Source organism: Artemia sp. Qi Xiang Cuo, chromosome 13 (assembly GCF_049724085.1).
Source record: "Artemia sp. Qi Xiang Cuo chromosome 13, ASM4972408v1, whole genome shotgun sequence".
In the NCBI taxonomy this organism is placed as follows: Eukaryota; Metazoa; Arthropoda; class Branchiopoda; order Anostraca; family Artemiidae; genus Artemia; species Artemia sp. Qi Xiang Cuo.
Genome location: NC_142806.1, coordinates 28165955 through 28188383, shown reverse-complemented (window position 1 = coordinate 28188383; position 22429 = coordinate 28165955). Strand labels below are relative to the sequence as shown.

The window sequence follows — 22429 nt, the reverse complement described above, 5'->3', positions numbered from 1 at the left end:
TGATTTTTAGGTGTTTATTTCGTTATTATGGTATTATTTATGCTCACGTGTAAGAATAAAAGTAAAAAAAATGACATGTTTCAATTTTTCGCTCCAAATAATTTCCATAATGGGTCTAACCCTAAAACGTGGATTTATTTTTATGTGCGCCCCGTGGAGTTGATATACATTCCTAAAATGGGCTACAAAATCATCGAGTTGGGGTACCTCTGACTTTAGATTAAAAACATCCTATATCTTTGAAATAAAAGCAGAGTCAAGTAGAATAAAAGGTTTATTTGCATAGATTTCTTTACAGAAATAACAAAAAAGCAACCTCTGATAACAACAGTAGATAATGATTTGGTCTTACCAAATTGTGAGCACTGCTGCGAATTAAAGGTACAGATTCCCATGAGGTTGAATACAAGGAAGTGACTAGCAGAAAACGTAAAAGTCAAACTAATTTTGATTATATTTCACAACACTGGAATCATAGATAACGCATATAAATAATCAAACCCGTAATATGGTACAAAATCAGACCAAAAACCTGAGATTATATACACGTATTTTACCCGTCAGGCCGAACTTGTACGCAAAGAATAGTTACTAAACTAAACCAAGAGGGCTTAAAACACACAAATTTCTTTTAAACGTTTTTAACTTAAAAAAGAAGGTGCAAAAATATGTTTGGCGATCAATTAAAATGGAAAGTTTCAGTTGAGCTAGTGGCTTGTCGATAATTAAATAAAAAATCTCACTCAAAATATGTATTTTTCGGAACTCAAACGGATTATTGCAAATAAAACAATAATGAGAGTATTAAATCCGTTAAAAACAATTGACCATTTCTAAGAAATAGATCACATAGCGTTGACCAATAGACCATACATGAATTTTCACTTTCGAATACCTTTTTTTTCTGTGATTTTTTAATAGATAAAATACACACGTTTTTGGTTTATATAACAAACATTATAAGATCTTTTCAGTTGAACCCCCCATCCCTCCCAAAAAAAGTAAAAAAAAAAAAATTGATCATGACTACACCTTGTGTTTATTGCAGGGATTAGATAATTTATATTAATTTCTGCATTTGAAATTTAAAAAATACCACTATCTATTTCCTCTTTAAGATCAACAGCTAAAGTTCTAGTTTTAAGGTCCACAGGCAAGTAGTAATAAAACACTTCTGAAATTAATAGAAATAACATCATGCACAACTTCTCTTTCTTGGCTTCGTTACATAAAAAACAAAAATAGCACTGAAAGACGACAATAGAATCATTTGAAGCATAATCTCGAACTTAAACTAAGTAATTTAGGATTTATAGTTAATGAACAATTTATTTCCCAGAATAATCTTAGTAGATGAAACAATATAATCGACATTTTAAAGCTTCTAACTTGTCCCCCCCTCCAAAACTCCAAAAAATACCCGTGTATACCATACAATAACGGCTCAAAAGAATAAATACGAACAAATTTACAGCTATTTTCTTTGCTTGGTACAAGGTTATCGCATCACTCAATGTGTCTTTTTAACTAATTAATCTTTTAAAAAATTAACTAATTGGTTCCTTTGCAGGTTCCATTTGAAGCCCTTAAATCTGACAAATTGTTCCTTATTATTTGCCAGTATTAAATGGTAAACAAAAATTCTGAAAACTACTTGAAAACAGTCATACTTATCTAATTCCTAAAACTGCATTGTTTCATTTACCCTCATCTCCTAATGGGGCAACACGCAGCCAATAATAGATATTCCCACTATATTTTAAATATATATTACCCGCTCTATTGTAAAAATACAGTGGAAATATACATCTTTCGTTCCATTGGGGGGAGGGGGAATTTAAGTAGTGCAATTTTAGAAACAAGATAAGTAAGCATTTATGATCGTTTGGCTTTTGATAATCATTTTCTATTGATAAATAATAAGGAACAAGATGTCCCTTTGAGGGCTAAAAATGGAATATGTAAATTAAGCGATTAGCCTGTTTAGAAAGAGCATAAAAAGACGCATTGAACGGTGTTTGCCTTGAATGTAGCGAAGAAATCAACATCTGTAAGTTCACTTAAGTGTGTTTTCTTTAATTTACAAAAAAATGCTAAACTTCCTATTTACTCACGAGGCTAAGAAATTTTTTTTATCATGCTTAAATCAAAATAATTTCGATACGATATATCGATATATTGTCTCATCTACGGTAATATAATTAAAAGGCACGTGGTTCATGATACTGCATTAGTTGTGCTGAGAACGTGCTAAATGTAAGAAAAAAGAAAGTTTGTCCCCTGTCTGATGCCCACACATGTTGCAAGTAAAAGGATCTTGATAACCATGATAGCCCATGTGCATTGTGTACATGATGGCGTCTTTAAAGGCAATATCGCAAAATTGGCATTGGTGGCACGAGTTCCAGTCACAAGGTTGATTTTCTTGGCGACTGCTCTCATTGTCTGGGGAAGGAGTTTCAGCATTTGGTGTTTGATCATCCCACTGGTTAGCTCTCTCCAATTTAACAGCCTTGCCCTTTCGTCTGTTCTTCGATGGTATTCTTTCAATATGAGGACGAGGAGAATCAGTTGATGGATCAGAGACTGGTGAATGGGGCTTTTCACGGACTTCCCTACTAAGGTCTAGTGGAACTGCTCCTAGAGGCTGTTCATCTCCGCTTGGTGCAGGGGAATTTAGATCATGAGAATCCTTTGGAGAATCTTCATGCTCTGATTCTTGTTTTGGTGATTTTTTGAAACCCATAGGGTTAAACATTAAAGGAGCGTTTAAAACTCTTGAGAGATAGTCTTTCATGTTTGGCATCATTGGCAAGTGTAATCCAGGGAATCGTAATAGTGGATTTTCTCCTTCACGCATACCATCAATTTCTTGTTTGGTAGAACTTTCTGATTTTTCTACTGTCGTTACACTAACCTCCTTTGTAGAATGGCTAAGAATATGTTCAGCAAACTGATTGGATGCAAACGTACTAAAGCCACAGAGCTGGCATTTAAGTTCATCTTTCCTTTCCCTGTCTTCAGGTTTACCCATTGACGTACCTAGAAATGGGAATGGAAATCCAAAGGGCATACCAGGAGGAGCTTGCCCTAGACCCATTCCCGGTGGCATACCCATTAGTCCACCTAAAGCTCCAAGCGGATCATCTTTCTTCATGGGTCTTGGACCTCGCCTTGGACTGTAGAGGTCGATCATACTTGGAGCAGGGTTTCCCTCATTCGTCAAAACCATTGCCGGCTTATGGTTATATTTCCTTAAATGTAGCTTTAAGCTATGACAGTATTTAGTTGCATAGGTGCAATCGGCACATCGATATTGATATATGTTAGAGTGTGACTTCATATGGGAATTGAGCATGGATTTATTAACACACGAGTAACTGCACTTGTTACATTTAAATGGCTTTGAGCCAAAGTGATTTCTCATATGATATTCTAAGTGGTGTTTGTACTCTGTTACAAACGGACATTTAGTACACTGTAACATTTTTTCAGGTTTGATATGTGTACGACTGTGTTCCCAAAAGTTTAACTTGGTTACAGCCACAAAGTTACACTGCTTGCATTTAAATGTTTTGACTTTTCCTTGTGCATTCACACGGGGTACTCTAATACTCTCATCATCATTTTCATCAATGCTGGCATTATGAACTTCGACCATGTGCTGGCGTAGTTTACCCTCTGTGCGAGTAGTGAATTCACATTTTCCACATCTATGATAAAATATAAATTATTAGACAGATGTCACAAACAATTAAGAGCTACAATTGAAAAAAAAGAGCAGAAGTTTTTATGTTGGGCAATTCAAATTTATAGCTGTTCTAAAAGAGAAACAACACAAATTAGTTCTTTACTATCATGGAATGAAACAAAATCGCATGTTGGTTAATATACCGTTTATCTGTTTCTCAGTTATTTTTAGTAATTCATTATTTTATTAGATTTTCTAATTTTTTTATTGATTCTCAAAATTTAAATAAGTATAACTATTAATTACATTATAAAATTTTGAATAATGAGTTTTAAAGAATTCTAGCTTTTGGGATTTTTTGAAAATTTGGAATTTTGTGTATTTGAAAGCAAACTTTTGTCATTTTTCAAATGCATTTTTGTTCTGCAAATCAAGGCAAATAAAAGCACTATAAAAGAAAATGTTAATTTTATCCAGACAGCTTGTCAAAATTGCGTTATATGCTCGTGTCTCTTCGGCAACTAAGATGTTTTTCATGTCCTAAGACAGTCTTTAGTGGACACGTTTTGTAGCTAAATATAAATTGTTTTCTGATTTTGCAATATTTTAAAATATTTTCTCTTAAAGGCGTACCCAGGATTTTTTTTTCTAGGCTTATTTTGCTGAAGGATTTTTTAGGGGGGGGGGTACACAAAAAACTCAAAAAACGCATAAAAAATTTGTTTATATTCATTTTTGTTGCGTTTTTACGAGTCAGACAAACATATCGGGGTGGTAGAGGTTCAAACCCCCTAACCCCTCCCCCCTGGGTACGGCCTTACTCTTCTCTATTCCTGAAATGTCCTTTGCCTATGGATTGTTTTGGGTATCTGACTGACAGACCGTTTTTCAAAAGTAGGCTATACGAAAAGTGTGGTTCAGTCCCACTTTCTAGGGCTATAATGAGAGAAAGGTTGAGATGGCTAGGGCACGTTCTATGCATGAAGGATGACAGATTGCCAAAGATAGTCCTTTTTGGCCAACCGTTTAGGGCTATACAGAAAGCAGGTCGTCTTCAGTTGGGGTGGGAGGATGCAGTAAGGAAAGATTTAAGGGAAATACTAACTTCCCGGGAAGGTGTAAAGAGGGACGCTTTGAATAGGTTGGGATGGAGGAGGGTCGTACGTAGTTGTGTTGGCTTCACGTGGCTTGGTGCTGCGGTAGGTTGTTAGTAGTAGTATTATCTCTTAGAGGAATTATCATTCCAGGGTAGCTCCATTTCAAAACTAAATATGTTCACCAATACAGCATGACAATATTAAAGCAACAAAAATGCAGAGGATACCAAAATATAAACAGACTTTGGTGATAAAATACGACTAATATTAAAAGCTTATTAAAGAAGCTGAGCTTATTATTTAAAGTTCTTTATAGGTTTTTACACCCCACAATTCACTCAATAATTCGAGTGGACATAGACATGTTTATAATAAATGGGATACAAGACCTTAGAACACATAATGGGCGTAAAGACCAGACTGGCTTGACAAGGCTTTAAGATAAAGTTTTGAATGAGCATAATGCTTGTAATCACCTATGGTAATTTAAAACGTGACATAGTACACGACATAAATGGTAATTATTTAGCCTTGGCCCCCTCATAAGGAGACATGTTAAGAAAACAATTCTTACTTTAAAATATGTATAATGATCCTAGTTCTTATATTATCCAAGGGGAGAACCTTTATCATCAAGTCTTTCCTCTAAAAATCTTCAAAAAAGAAAAGGTTTCCAAATATCACCACGGTTTTAATTCAATGCTTAAGTCTTTTTAAATTGCTGCTTTAAATTGCCGCCTAATAAGTTCTTTTATGGATGGTACTCATGCCGGACTTTTTATTTTATTTTTATTTTTAAATAGAAGTGTCGAAGGGCGAATAGCAGTGGCGAAGGGAGAATAGCAGTGGCGTTAATACGAAATATTAATAGCAGTTGCAAAAAACAAATAGCAGTGGCGAAGGGCGAATAGCAGTGGCGTAAATACAAAATATTAATAGCAGTGGTTAGGTTAGGATTTAGGTTAACAGAATTCACAATTTCTATAATCTCAATATACCACTACTTTTTCTTTAAACATGTTTTTTGACACAACTGTTAAACACATGCTAAGCGGTATCTTTAAAACAACTTATTTGGCAGCAGTTTACAGCGGCTATTTCAAAAGACTTAATCATTGAATTAAGAACGTGGTGATATTTGGAAACTTTTTCACTTTTGAGGATTTTTAGAGGAAAGACTTGATGATAAAGGTTCTCCCCTTGGATAAGGACTAGGATCATTATACATATTTTAAAGTAAGAATTGTTTTCTTAACATGTCTCCTTATGAGGGGGCCAAGGCGAAATAAATACCATCGATAGTACACGACATAAATTTTACAGGATAGTAGAAATCACAAAATGCGTTTGGATTATTTTACTTTTATTAGAAATCAGATGTTGGTGCAAAGGAGGTTATTTTGGCACACAAGACAAGGCTAATATGAATTTGATATTAAAGATCCAATTTACAATTATTTTAGCACTGGTAAAAGTTAAATTAACATATTTTCAAACAACAAACTTCTGAATATATTGAAAATCCAATTAGGCACGGTAAAATAGATTGGAACCAGTGAAGTAAGGGTTTGGAACATGGTTTCAAATCCCGACTCGGCAAACACGTAAATTATTGCAACTGAAATGGAAATAACCTTGATCTGGCTCGTCTTACAATCATGTTGCTTTGGTTCAATCTCAAAATAGATTCTTTATTTCATTTGATTTTAATTCTTTCTCGTATCTCCAGTCTGTCTAAATATAAACTACAATCATATTCATTGTGTATTAGAAAGTGACTTAATATTAAAAAAGATAGTAAGAGTAAAAAAAGAAAGAGGAAATATAATAGAGCAATAGACGAACAAAATCCTGTTAAAAAGAAGAATCCAAAAGGAAAAAAATTACTTCCTTTATTAATACAATTAAAACATACTGCACTTAAATTTATTTAATCATCGATAGAGTGATAATCAAATCAGAGATAATTAGTTTTAGTTTTATCGAAATATATAAAACAAGCTATTCTTACCATACAGGGGTGTGGGCATACAATACAAAGAGTATAGGTAACTTATAAGACTGGAAACTGACGGTAGTGTCTACAAAAGGAAACTATCAACGTCATCTAGCGCTTGGCGATACTTGGCACTTATTTTCAGTGTAATAATAAGAATAATTAACTTAATTAGTGCAATGGTAAAATTATGGTACTAATAAGGTCTAATCTCAGCTCCTAATAGAAAAATGATTACAGAGCTGAAAACATACCGTGTTGCCAAATACTAGATGGCGTTGATAGCTTTTTTGTCGACCATACATCAGTATCCAGTCTTATAAGTAACCTTTACCTATGCTCTTTGATACAAAATGGAAAGGTGTGTTCAAAAGAAAATTAAAAACTAAAAATATATTTTGCGTCAGCTTATTTTCTAAAGTAGAGGTTTAATCTCCAAAAACTTCCAAAAAAATTAACCTATAAGTTTTTCCAATGAATCTCCAAATCTCTAGCAAGCCCAGTTGACCAACACTATATTAAATCGTTTTCAAACCTTCTCTACTCTCAAAAAGATAAGTAAAAAATAAAAAAATAAAATGCTTCTTCCACAAGATAATTGGCGCAACATGTTCAATGCCAGCAATATCGCTTCTTGTTCAATTTTCTGTGTGGTTTCGTTTCCAGACTTAACCACTTTGATATTTGAGCCATTAAAATTAGTGTATGAAACCATTGCGTGTATATTTGTTATCTCTCGATCTATTTTGTGAGAAAATTTCTTTGAGTTTACCCTATATTGTTGTATGAGGAAGTTTCTTTTTAAAATATTACATTTCATTCTTTTTTTTTTACTCACCTAAAGTCAAAATGCGTGCTCATGTGCGAATTGAAATGGAACCGTGACGTCCCAGCATAGGAGCAGATATGACACTGGAACACTTCGCCATCTGCCTTGTCTTCTGGATGTAATGCTCCGTGTTTCTCTAAAGCTTTTTGTAGTCGGGACAAAGCGTCAACCTGAGATTCACTGTCAGATTCAACAGTAGGGTCTGCATCCATCAAATTTTCCCTAAAAACAAGGAATATCTTGTTAAAAAATGCAATCCAAAAAATAAGGATGCAAGCCATATCAAGGGCTTGAGGACACTCGTATAAATATAAGCAATAAGTAAAAAAAACACTTGAACGAAGAGCCCCCTCTTACCTTTGGTCCTACCACTGGGCAAAGCCGTCGGTCAAAATAATGATTCGACCAGACGATTAACCTAAAATTTGTTCCAATTCCGTACTTTAAATTATCGCTAAAAACCTAAGATTTTTCTTTTTTCGAGTAAATTTCAATCTTTTTGAGTGTCGTCCGTACCGTTAAATTCTGAGTTAGGCCATTCAATTAGAAGGATCCATCATACAGTTATTTAAACTTCTAACAAGCCTATTCTTTAGCCTATTCTTCGGGATGGCGTTGTATAAAAAACATTTTCCTCTTTATGGGGACGGGGGTGAAAAGAAGGTTCATTTTTATGTCAATATTTCTTAGTTAGTCTCTCAAATCAATCTCTGATGTGAATTCCACTCTTTAAGCTGTTTGCAGGTATACTTCAAAAGTTACCGACAATTCTCTGGCAAGAAAAGAGCTCTTTAGCCATCTAGAACTTTAGCGCACAATTTCATACACAAATTGAACGTAGAAGTCTAAACAATATGTTAATGTAAAATAACAGAAAATTCATATGAAACAGGAATTTGTAGTTTTGACGGCATTATCAAGCCTTTGACATGACCGATTAACTAAACTTAGAATTATACCCATTTTTTGGGCGTACGACTACTAGCCAGTAGTAACTTTTTCTGATGTCTATGGGGTGAGTGCAAGTGGACAACGTTAGCATTTTGAATGAGCTGCTTCTGCATAAACTTCCAGTATGTTATCGATTCCGTGGCCACGAAGCACCAGCTAAAACTAAAAATCACAGCATCGTTGTCGAAGTTGGCAAATTTCGGCAACAAGATGTGTATATAAGATTTGTTGCAAATGATCATAAGAAAAGTTGTCTTTTAAGGAGTTTATATTAAATTCAAGGAAACTAACTTCAAGAGATCATATATGAACTGAAAGGATTTATATTCTTAAGAATTCTTAAAATACACTCAATAATTTTAAATATTGTAAAATATTACTTGACAGATGTCGCGATTCCCGTTATATTTAGCTAGCGTGCATGTATGAGGCGTTTCTGGAGATTTTCAGCTGAGAAACAGTTTAAAAAAAAACAAAACTCTGAACTATTTGTGTAATAGCGTGAACATGTCAAATTTGTTATTTTTATATAGCCAGAAAATTCGTAATGGTTGTAAATTCAGTTTATCCTCGGAAAATATTTAAGAAGAATGCGGTTCTAACGAATCTCTATAGTAATCCGTCATGAAAACAAATTGCTCATAGGACATATTGAATGCCTAGTTTATTTGAAATGTTATAAATGTCAAATATTATGTAAAAAAGAACTTACCCATCTTCTTCAATTGCAAGGCAATTAGTGTCTGAATAATGCCCATCATCTGAGTCCATGGGGGAAGCTCTACCATCAGATTCAGTTTTGTCGTGGTACGTTGGGGACTCGCTAGGACCTGGTTCACTTGAGCCAATAGTTCCAGGTGATACACCTGAATCATCTTGAACTGGTCTCTGTCCTGTACTCTGAGGTGACTGAATTTCCCACTGGGCTGACAAAAGAGAATCCTTTTTTGGAGGGGAAATAGGACGTTCTTCCCAGTGAGGGGATTCTCTTGTTGGTTCTACTGTTGAGGGTCGTTCATGGGGTATTTCCCAAGTTTTAGAGACTGAAGGACTGTCCTCTGTAATCGGTTTAGGCAAAGACTGTGGAAAGCTTGTGGGATTTAAGCTCCATTGAGGAGTGGAATTTTTTTGACCTTCTGTGCACTTATCCCATTCTGGTTTTATTTCCCATTCTTTAGGCTCTTCTTTGATAGTAGGAAATGACACAGGTTGTTGAAACGGAAAATTCTGGTACGTAAACTGTTTTTGTAACCGCTGACCAGCTGATTGGAAATTTTGAAAGTTCATCCAATGTTGCTGCTGCATTTGCGGATCTTCTTTTATCTGCCGTAGCATGTTGTAATTAATTTCTTCTTGAGGTCGAGTTGAGAATTCCCCTTGAAAGCTGATATCCCCACTGTTAAAACGAAGTACAGTTTCACTTGATTGCTGATTTCTGGAACAAAAAGAACAAAATTATTTAATGCAGACAATGATTTCTTCTTGCTGAACTAGTAAGCAGGTCATTTTCAAATTTATAACTTGGATTTCAGAATAAGAATTAAGATTTATGATAGTGGTACAGAGGCCCAAGAGCACTAGTCTCCCACTTTCCGACGTCCGGTTTATATCTTGGGGCGCCACGTATACCGCGTAGCTGCACCTACGTGGCACAGTTCCGTCACACTTGATACAGCCCCCCCAACGCTTGTCACAGTTCCACCCCACTTGACACACGTTCACCACACGGTTGGCATGCGTCACCTGCTCTACGTAATTTTTGAATGTCGATAACCGCTTGACACTGGTAATCAGTCAAGACAAATAGAAAAAAAATAAATGATCAAATTGCCTGCTTAAACATTGAAGTTTTTATAAAGCAAATTGATCAACCAGTCTTTTAGCCATTTTAGTTCACGCATTTTTTTTTTTTATTTCATTTGTTTCTTTTTTTATTTTTTTGTACAAAGATGGTCTTTGGTTTTGTTCAAAATAGTTTCTTTTCCATTTTGCCTTAATATCTTTTCACAAACGAAACAAATACAGATCTCATACAGTTTTCATCTTCAGATGAATGAATCTGAATCAACTGTTATTTTTTTACCCTCTCTTAAATTTTGAAAGGAAAACATTTTACATCATCTAAGATTACACCATCTAAGTTTTCTTACTATTTTTTATAATTAGTCCTAAGCAGTTCTGAATTTTTTCGCGTGAGAGCAGTTGACTGACTTAACTTTGAACGTTCTTAAAGATAGTCCCTGAGAACAAAGATTTATATAAAAAGGAACAAAGTACACTATGGCTGCTAAATACTAATCACTGTTTAGAAGCCAATTAGACAGTCATATTAGAATAAAAATAAGCACATTCTCTATGATTGAACGCATAAGAAATCATCAAAACATTCTGGATTTTTTTTCCATAAATAGATGTAACGCGAAGACCAGCAACGTGCTGCCTTTTCAGTTTTCTTCTGGTATTTGTTTTATGTACAACCGACTCGACTACTGAACGGCTCAATTATACGAAGCAAGTTGCGTTTTATGTTCGTAAATACGCACGATAATTGACAGGTTTCTTTGTGCATGGGGGACCTAAGTTTAGAGCAGTACTTGTTTTTAGAATCAACGTGAAATATAAGACATGTTTATATTGCTTGTGTTATTGCTACCAACAGGGCCTTTGTGCGACTCAACTGAGACACTGTATGAGACAAAATAATATTTACTTTGAAGACATGAGCATTTCGAGGGAAGCTAGAGATGAAAACTTTAGAGAGTATACAAGTTTTACTAGAAGCTGGACTACCCTGAAAAATAACTAAGATCTTTGTTCTTAGCCCATCATTGAAAACGGCCTTAAAGTTAAGTCAGAGAAACAGGTGTAAAATTGATGTGATTCAAAACCGTTCGCTCTTTTAGATTGCTTAACAATTTATGCAAAAAAATAAGTTTTCTGTCCGTTTTAATGGTTCAAACGACATTGTAACAACAGGAAAAATATAACAAGAGTAAAAAAGGTGGGGTCATTTGTTCCCCTTTAAAGCGTCCCTTATTTGTCTTTTCCATTATTATTTTTGTTTGTTTGGATCCTGGATCCCGCCGCGCTACATAGCTTTATCTTAGTAAATATTTTAACTAACCTGGGCAGAAGACTTGTAAATGAGCCGAAATCTCCTCAGTACCCAAAGGGTTATTTTTCAGATTTAGGGACCAATAGCTGGCCTAAAAATTGACTGAGTTTTCCTCTGGGTCGGCTACTTTTGGGCCAGCCCAAAGAAATTTATTAGTTACGCTACCCTTTACTTTCCTTTTTAGCATCCCTAGCTCCAAGCTCCTCCTTTTTTGTTGTCGTGATGCATAAGACATCTAAGTTTATCGTCAAAAGAATAACCAGAGCCAGGTCGTGCTTGACGAGTGTAAACATTAAACATATTCTAAGTTAAAATTAGTACCCCACACAAAAGGATATTTAACTCAAGAAGAATATAAACTCGAATAAAAGAAACGACAGATAATAAGAATAAGTGGATAAACAAACCAAATGACCAAACTTGACCTTTTCTAAGAATGACTTCACATCCAGTTTTATATGATAGAATTTTATTTCAATTCAAAAATTCTTATTATCAAAAACAAAACTCAATGTGACAACAAGTGCACTAAAACAAAAACAAAACGCATCTGAGAAAAACAGATGAAAAAGAAAGATTACTTACAAACTCACTTCAGTAAGCAAAGAACTCTTTCTTTAGGGATGGAGCATTGAATGATTTTTCCTAGGAGAGGGGGGTCAAAACATTTTCAGTTCATTTTTAGGCCACGTTTGTTTGTTTCCCGCTGTGTCGAGGGGATGGTGGTGCCTTTTAGGGAGTACCAACACATCCCCTTTCACTAGGTGAAGGTTTGTAAAGTCAGGCACGAGATATACGTACAATAGATTGATAGCGCGAAAATTTTATACAGCTAATTATTCAATATATCAATAAACTCATACATTTCTTTTTCGGAAAATATTAAACATGACGTCACCTACTTTAGAAAAATCATCTCCCTATTGGACATGACAAATGCATATTCAATCAATCGCAAAAAAACAGAAAGGCGGGGTTATCCCCTCTCTTTGAAATCGATATCCTTTTGTTGCTGATTAGAAGAGGGTGGAAAAAAGCTTACCGAAAAGAATGTATTCCCACTGAGTTAGGAGGGAGGACACTAACTCTCCCCTCAAAACTGATTGGAGAAGTTTGAGTTCTTCTAATCTCTAAATCTGGATTGGTTGGATGTGTATGAGGCGCTTGAACCATTCCACAAGTTGAATTCATTGCTAATCAAACATGCATTCTAAAAAATGGGAATTAATTATAGTACCGATAAATGGCATTCAAAAGGTTTGTTCTTGCATTATAGCGGACTATATATAGGCTTAACACAATTTTTAACCTTTAACGAGAAGAGGACTCAAACTTAGCCAAAGAGTCCAGTGATGGGTCACGTCAAAATTAACAACTTTTATGAAATCATAACAAATGAAAAGCAGGTTTTTAGTCACGAATAAACACTAGAAGTGACAATTTTGAAACCAATAATAATATTTTTATATGGCGCTTGTGTCTTTTGATAAATGTTTTTAATTCAAAGAATTTTTAGCAAATATTCAATAAAATCATGGGGGTGAAATTTTTTCGAAATTCTAACAAATTTAAAACAGGCTTTCAGTCGCGAATGAAAAATTAAGGTAACAATTTTGAAACTATTGAGTGTTTTTAATTTTACTCGGATCTTTTTATAAATAAATGGCTTTAATTCAATAATCCTTGACAAATAGTCTTGATAATCCCTCATAGCTATTATACCAAGTATTCTAGCAGATCTGGCATGATTTTCAACAATTTTGCGAAAATTTTCTCATGAGAGTATATAGGGGAGGAGTCCTTGTGTCCTCTGTCCCCAGTATGTAGCCAAGGATAAATTGTACAAATCAGTTCTAAAAGTCTTCCCACTTGAGAGTAAAGAGTGACGACAAACTTACAATAATTTTAACATAGTAGGGACACAATAAAAAATTATTTCCAACGGTCAAAATTCTTCCAAATGAAATAGACCTGGATCATGATTCTAATCAAACAAGTTTCATAGCCCTTAAGCATTGATTAAATCTGTCTTATAACACCTAGCCTGTGCCTTTTTTTCTGTAACTCTTTTGCGAAAGAGTCACAGTAAATAAGGTGACGAATACTTGATATTTCAACGACAGAGGGGACTTTCTTTATCTCAAATGTTCATGTCTTTAAGATAGCTACGGATTGCCCATAGGTTATGTCATTAAAACCCATTTTCAAAAAACAAGATAAAATTACAAGTCAATAACAGAGATTCAAAAACAGCTCTTTTGGAGGCAAAGAGCGAAACTAAACTTGCTTTATTGCTTTATATTTTATTAATAGTACTATTAATGTCTATATAAAATGTTGAAACTTTAGCGTAGAGTAGGTCTCCTATTAATGAGGGGAACGGGTATCCCCCCTCTTATGTAAGACAGCATGTTTATTTTAAGTGTTATATTTATTTGAATGTCACTACTTTAACTTGAAATAAAACCCGCTTATATATTTAATTTCTGTCTATTTTGTATATCATACTCAGGGTTATCTTAACTATGGGAGGCTGCCAGACCCTCTCGTAATCCTCTAATCTTTGTGTTTGTTTAACTTTTGCACGAAAATGCTTCGAAAGGGATTATCTCCTGTAGAACAAATTTCTGGGAGGGGGTTCTAAAATGCTGAAAATGATTTTGAGATATTCATTTTCAATTTTTAAATACAGGAGGGTTCAACCGACAAATCTTGTCTCTGGGCCATCCCCCGGTCATTTCACCTCATTAATCTGCTTGTTCCACAGTCAAAACATTTCTTCAATAGGAGAGGTTCTAAACCCATCTGTCTCCATATTGAACGCTCAACCTAAATATATTCCTCAAACGCATGGGAAGGGATAAATCTCCGTCATATTGACGTGAAGGATCTCTTATGAAATTGAAAACTTTAGACCTAAAATACAGATTTTGAGGATTCAAGCAAAATGATCAACTAGCCTCTCCTCTAACAGTTGGTTGGCAACCGTGCAATTCAGTCAAACCGGTAGATCATTTTTTATGGACTGATTCGCCATCTCAGAATTTTGGCTCGATAATATGCTGGCCCTAGTCCTGCAAAAATTGCTGGTTTGCGCAAAATGGCACAAAATACAACTAAAAGGGATGTTGCCACAACAAGGGCATTAGAATTCTAAATTCCCGTTCGAACAATCTAGTTCTCGATATTCTACTATTACAACTTAGATACGATCCCCTCTCAACCCTTCTCAAAAGAAATGCCAAATTTCGTATTTTTTAACGTATGAGCTTCAAATCTCCAGTTTAGGGCTCTCTGAACATGCTAATTAGATGGTGGGACTTTCATTAGAATCGTCCCTTTGGGAGTATTCCCCCTTCTTCTAAAATTATGAAAGTGTTTGTTTCATAGCTTTGACCACAATCAATTTTACATATTTGCAATCAGCATTAACAATAGATTATTTTTATGTATGGATTGGTATTAAACTTCCGTTTTCTTAGATTTTTTTTCAACATAACATCTTAAATTAGGTATTCATTTCTAGACCACCCTGCCCTTCTATGACGAACAAATAAATTTTCAAATGTGGATACATCCACTTATTTAGACAGTGAAAAAAACAGGTACAAAATCCAGATATTTCTATCACATATACAGCGACAGCGACTGTCATCAGTAGAGTTACATGACCGTCATCAGAGTAATTCTACAGATGACGGTCGCGGAATGTGATCGAAATATCTGGACTTTTGTGCCTGTTTTTTTCTCTTTTTTCACTGTCTGAATAAATGGATTTATCCCCGTTTGAAAATTTATTTAAAGTTTTGGTTTCTACTGATAAAGTTATCTCCTTCAATATCATTCAGTGATAATGAGGCAGCTTTTGGAGGATAAAAAAAATTCAGGCAATAAGCTTTTTTTCATTCCCAATACAAATGACGACTGGACCTACCTTCTTCAAGGGATTCAAATCAAGAAGTGCTTCTGCGTACGACTAAATGTGGCATCAAGTTGTTTTCGTTGGTTATGCACAATTAATAATTGACGTAACTGACAAATTTATTTAAAAAAGTGAAACAACCGAATGGGGCGCCAGGAAAAATCTTGGAGGGGGCCCTGGCCCCCTGGATACACCAGTGAGTAGATTTTATAATATTAAAAAGCTTAACTAAAGAGTTGCGCACAATCACAATCACTACTATTACCTTCTCCAGGCTTACTAAAAGCAAATCCCATAATGTGCAAAAACAAAGCATTGTTTGAATTACTTGACACCGTCTGCGTTTTCACTGTGCGATGCATATTATAAGGCCTGCAACCAACGATACTAGGTTACTGGTACGCATGCCAACTATTTCTTACAAATTGTGCCGTATCCTGCTTATACAATTACCAAGGCCCCCTCCGCAAAAAATGAAATTTGTCTTTACGTGCCTGGTTAGAACGGAAATTGCATGTACATGAGATTGAAATCGATCAAATATTACATAACGGTTTCAGACTTCATCGAGCGATCTTTCAGGACCGATAACCGAAAATATTATATTTAACTCGAAACTCTCAAAAATAGGGTTTTTGCTTGTGAGGAGCACCATGTAAACCCGGTCAATTTCATCTATGGATAAGTGATCAACCCTTATGTAATTATGACAGCGGGCTAACTGCTGTTCGGGTTGAAGATATAGGTTTTGAATTATGTCTCTGTGACATAGTTTCAATGATCGGTGAACGGCCTTTCCAAACCTGCTCTGTTGAAAATGACATCTGAAAGCTCAAATATTTTATGCTAAACATCAGTGTAGATTTCAGGCTAAGACCCAGTATTGTTTTGCACTTTGTTGTTTGTAAAACCAGTATTGTTTTTATTGTTTTGCACTTTGTTGTTTGTAAAACCAGTATTGTTTTTATTGTTTTGCACTTTGTTGTTTGTAAAACAGGTATTGTTTTTATTGTTTTGCACTTTGTTGTTTGTAAAACCAGTATTGTTTTTATTGTTTTACACTTTTATCTACTATTCTAAAATGCGTCCAACAAGAAAGACATTTTGGTGTCACCTCTTTTAAAAATGTTATCCGCTTGATAAAAAAGAAAAAAACCGGGTTAGTGATACTCATGAATGTAAATGTAGGAATTCATTTTAGGGGGCCTAAAATTCATCGAACATATAAAAAAAACATGAAATAATGACATATTGGAAGGCAATAGATTTGAAAAGTAAGTGCATGTGCATTAACACAGGGGGATCAATTGTTAAGATAGTTTGAAAATTAGTATCAGCCATCCCTTGGAATTTTTTGCATGTCTCCCCGCCAAGATATTGTCAGGTGTGCACCCATGGTATTAAATATAAAGTGGAATAATATAAAGATTAGACTGGTCATAAGTCAGGCGCCTAAAATTAGGATAGGTTTTGTGGATTATATTCCCTCCCCCCCCCCCCAAAAAAAAAAAAACTTCACGATATTTCATGATTCTTTCCTGTTTTGACACCCTTTACCTCCCCAAAACGAAATAAATTGCTGTACACTTGCCTGATAACGGACACAACAGTCAAAAACTTGGATTATATCAGGAAGGACTGGGCCAGCCACAAAAGTAGAAGAGGAAGGGGATTTAATGTCTCTCCTACCTGGTTCTTAATATTTTTGAACTAAACTGAATTATGACATCAATCAAACTAAAAATGAACCAAATTGTAAGTTTATTTTTCAAATAACTTGCCAGCTTCACCCATCAAATAATATCGTTTGTGCATGGAGGAAAGGTTTGATACCTCATAACAATATGTCGCCTTTTTTTAGTTCCCGAATTTCGCTGCAAATTTTATCAATTGGCCTAGAATGAAGTGAGGAGGACAAGGTCACCACTGACTGTCTAGGATGTTTACCCTGTTCTCATTGTAACTTTAGGATTTTCTGCCAGTTTAAATCCCACGGAATCAAATTACAGCAGTTTGTCTTTATATTTTGTGTCATTTATGTTGTTCAAGAAATGAGAGTAAAGAATCCCTCAAGTTGTCTTGTTTCTTCATGTACAGTTACTCGGTCTTTTCCTGAGGTTGTTTATCAGAAATTGCAGACGTTGGCAAACAAATCGCGCATGTTTTCGCACAAGGTCAGACCAAGGAGTTCGTCTCTATGCTTGAATCCTTCACAAACAAACAGCAAGAATTTACAAAAACAAAGTACCGCTTTATATGATTTGCAAAGCAGGGCATTTCTTCGAGAAATTATTTGTTAGAAAAGTTGTCTGAAATCAGATTATGATATAACAAAGGTTCTTTTAGCCACAAGAATGGTTCTTTTAGCCACAAGAATTTTGAAATGGTATTTTGGAAAACATATATGTTTTGGAACAGCATTCCAGCCGTAGTCCTAAAAGTTTTCAAGGGTTCAGTTGATCATAAAGTGTTTTTTTTTTATCCATTGTAACCTTAGAAAATAGTCCGAACCATTAACAAAAAAAAATAAAAGAATTTTGATAATTCATTGGTAAATCTAGAAAATGAATTATTAATTTAGAAATGTGAATGACAAAATATATATTCAAGGTAAATCTTGAACTAGAAAAAATGTTAGTTAAATGTCGCCAAATATGGAAAAAAAATATCGAATTTTTAAAAAGATTCTTAGAAATATGAACGGTCCCTGTAATGTTAAACACGCAATTAGATGGTAGTTGAATTGGAAACAAAGTTCTTTAATAACGAGAAGAAATGAGTTGCTAGTAATAGACTATATGTATGTGGCATCAGTATAAAAAGTAGATTCGTTTGATGTAAATGTGGCACTAGAATAATAAAACGTTTGATAAAATTCCTAGATTTTTATCAAGAATACTGCGGGAATTAACCAATCTTGGACAGTTGCTAAGATGGGGGAATACAACTTTCATGAATAGATCTAAAGCCCAAATTAGCTCTAAGCTCTACTTGACATTATCTGCTTTTTATTCTACTATTAATACTTATAATAATAGTTGTCAACAGCCCCTTGCCTCTTAAGGCCAACACAATTTACCCACTCTTCCATCCCATCTATTCAAAACCTTCTTCAAACCATCCCAAGAAGTTCCAATTTCCATTAAATCCTTCCTTAGAACCTCCTCCCACCACTTTTCTAGCTCACCAATATTTTCCGTTAAGGAATGAGAAAATAAATATTATTATGTAAGTTTCGCCCTTTGCTTGGAGCCAATGAACCTTTTTTTTAGTCTATTCTGATGACATTTATATTTTTGTGAAAATTTGAAATTAGCTTTGAGACAGAAAGAGGGTTTAAAGTTACATAAGAATACACACCCTACCTACACGCAGTCACTTGTAAGCAGGAGCGAATCTCCAGCATTTTTTTTGGGGGGGGGGGGGGCCAAGTCGGGTCCACACTTGGATAATCAAAGGGCATGGGATGTATAATATTTTTTCTCCACATAATTGGGGGGGGGCAACTTCCTCCCCCTCTGCCACCCCCAAACGACGCCCCTGCATGTAAGTAAACAATAAATGAAAGAAAAAAGCTAAAACAGAACTATAATATTGATATTTAGTCCTTAAAAGTTAATGGGAGAAAGGAAAGCTCCTCGTGCAAAGAAAAAAGGCATTAAAGAAGCTATAATCTCAGAACCATTTAGCAGAGAACCAACGAGGTTATTGTCACTATAAAAGATTTTTTTTTTTTAGTGTAAAAATGAAAGGACTTCAATACAAAGGGGCTCCCTTTAAAGTCAGATATATTACCAGTACGTGACATCTATCAACGAAGATTTTTCAACGAAAAAGTGAATGCATCATTGGTTGCATTTCACAGACAAACAACCCTGTCGCCCCACTAAAAGCTGTTTCATTACTGGCTTAAAAGACTCGACATTACAAAATATAAGCTCTTTTTATCGCCCCAAAGTAGGTGGCTAAGGAAATCAGTTTTTGACAAAACAATGAAAGAACAGTGGTAGATTCTTGTTTGTGTAAAATATCCTTTTATATCCATTTCTCATAGTTGATGATTGGATATAATGACGGAAATGGAAACAACTCCCTGTCCAGTTGAAGAAAATGTTCTGTTCTTCTGAATTTGGCAGAAAAGACAGGGACTTGACTTTAAAAAGAAATGCCTTTTGTTTTATTTCTATTAATATTCCTACAGTTAACTTCCTAGTTGATGCAAATATAAATGCTTTGCATAATCATAGGCTTACTCAAAACAGCAGGGTATAAATTACGTTAAATTCGAAAGATATTTCTTCTATATTTTACAGCTTTTCACAGGACAGGTGGAAGAATATTCGTTTAAAGGTTTAAATAAAAAGCACTTTCAATATGTAGCTTCTTTTTTTTCGCGTGGGAGGAGGCATGCGTTCGTGCTGTTTCCCTGTAAGACAAGCCAATACTAAATAGAATTCAGTCTGAATAATGGTACAGAATTCATGTGCAGCTTATGATATATTGTTATATACAATGGCACCAGGGTTGTATCCATGATTTTTTCTGGGGGGGGGGGAGGGGGGTACAAACGAAATTTTTTCAGGGGGGTGTTCAAAAATACTTTTAAAAAGGAATACAAAATTTGTTTATATTCATTTTTGTCAGGTTTTTTACGAGTCGGACGAACATTTCGAGGGGGGTTCAAACCCCGCTAACCCCCCTGTATACGGCCTTTGAATGGCACGGTAGCTAAGCCATGGTATTCATTTTTAATAAACTCAATTGGGTACTTGTCGGTTATTGGGAACACGCTCAAGAGTTACGCTTAGGTTATACATATCAGAAAACCTGTTTTACAACTACATAAACAAGTGATGGATGATACAATGCATTGGACTTGTATAATTTGGGCTATATATATGCACATTAGGGGTGGGAGTTAGGTAAGGTTTCCATAATTTGTTTTTAAAGTATCCTTTCATCATCATGTTTGTTATTTTTCATTAGGATTAACCTACTTCACTTTTTGGGTGTTTCCAATAACCGACAAGTACCCTTAATTGTTACGATGTGACAGTTTTGACTTTTTTTTTGTTTGCTTATCTCTTTTTTATTATTTCATCTATGAACTTAATTGAATAGTCATTCATAGATAGCTAGATAGTTTTACTCAACAATTAATTTAAAAATAAAAGCAAATAAATTATCACACACCTCCTCCACCCAGCAAAGCCCCATGGCTGGCAATGCAGGGATTACAAAATAAGATGGCCCTCGAGTAAGATACTAGTTCAGAATCAAGCTATGGAGAACAAATTCTAAGAGTCATATCAACCAATGTAACCACTACTTATTTTTATTGACACTGGTTATTCCAACCTCTCTTTTATTATTCTGCATGTCTGCAAAAACTTGACCACCGATGAGACTGTTTAGAATGACCCTTTTAGGTATTGTTCCACTACCACTTCCACAGAAGAAAAGACCGTGCCTTTTAAAATGTATTTTACTTATGATTCTTTTCTATGAAAAGCGTTCATTATTATTTGTAGTTATGAATTATTATTCAGGCTTTTAATCATAATAAGTGGAGATCTGGTTTCATGTCCAATGGGGGATAGATAAAAGAGTACATCCAAATCCGAAAAACTGTCCCCTTTTTCTATTGATCAAAAGATGTATTCTATGTAATCGGACAGAAACTTTCTGAATGACCCTATTCAGTATTTTATATCAAAAGAAAATGAATCCAGGCAATTTTTAATATAGTAGGATACGCAACTGGAACTATAATAATCCTAAGTTCTTATATAGAAATGGATTAAACAAGAGCAACACAGTAGCTATGACAAACGGAACGCTGAGCAATTGAATCTTAATTACATGGATCTTAATCTGTAGAAGTGTCTGAAAAAAAAAATCCTATAATAAAATGAGGTAAATCCAATAACTTATGAATGTTTTTCTTGACATTCATTTGATATTTTGAGCTGCACAAAACTTCATTGGCTTTTAATTACGTTAAACCTGCGACTAAGCGCAGAAACACGAGATGGAAGAATGGGTGGTGTTGAAACAGAAATTTATTGTGTTGTTCTGACCAATATCCTACAATTCTAATGATGAAACAAATCAAAAAATTTTGCGAGATAATTTTTTTTTTTTTGATTTAACAAAATTTAGTTTTAAGAAGAAATGTTTAGATTTTTTGTAAGGTTTATTTTATGCAAAATTCAGTCGATAAAGCATATTAAATAAAGTAAAATGAAGCAAAGTTAAGAGAATAACGTAAAGTAAATAAAGTAAAAAAAATGCATTAATTTTATGAATAAAAGCAAAATTTTGCCCTTGCGGCACAACGTCGCACCACCAACACAATAAGCTAGTTTCAAAAATTTGAGCGAAAACAATACCTTCAAGTCAGATTGCTAAATAATTCAAAGCACTCAAATCCATATTCATGCTGTTACAAAATTACAAAATTGTTTACTTAAGGAATTAAACAGTGAAATTTAAACTTTAGACGACCAGAAATTAACCTTTATATGCGTGTGTGTGGCGGGGTGATGTTCTTCCCACTCCACAAATTGCGAGGTGCAACAAAAATATCCATTGGTAAGTTATTTAATGAATATCGTTAAACATATTTGAAATAAAAATATACTGTTTAAAGAAAATAAAAATAAATAAGCCATTTTGTCGCCGAGGTATTCAAGAATTTATCCTTGACGTATAGTGGAAGAAATTTCGGTACTTTTGTCTTATAGCCACCACACTCAAGATCTTGTATCGCGAACCAGAGACAATAACCGATTTTCATGGTCTTTCACCATGTCATGGTGAAAACCA

The 22429-nt window shown here is 34.6% G+C and overlaps 1 protein-coding gene across 2 annotated transcripts in view; it reads right to left on the bottom strand.

Moving 5' to 3' along the window:
• Positions 1–261: 261 nt before the first annotated feature.
• The window catches only part of hb (zinc finger protein hunchback), a 64596-nt gene continuing 42428 nt past the window's right edge, over positions 262–22429 (bottom strand). For both annotated transcript variants that reach the window (XM_089099530.1, XM_089099529.1), the window contains exons 2-5: positions 12722–12889; positions 9277–9999; positions 7623–7835; positions 262–3713 (exon numbers count right to left, since the gene is read on the bottom strand). In XM_089099530.1, the coding sequence (XP_088955656.1) occupies positions 2231–3713; positions 7623–7835; positions 9277–9999; positions 12722–12870 (2568 nt within the window). In that variant the 5' untranslated portion in view covers positions 12871–12889 and the 3' untranslated portion in view covers positions 262–2230. The remainder of the gene's footprint in view (positions 3714–7622; positions 7836–9276; positions 10000–12721; positions 12890–22429) is intronic.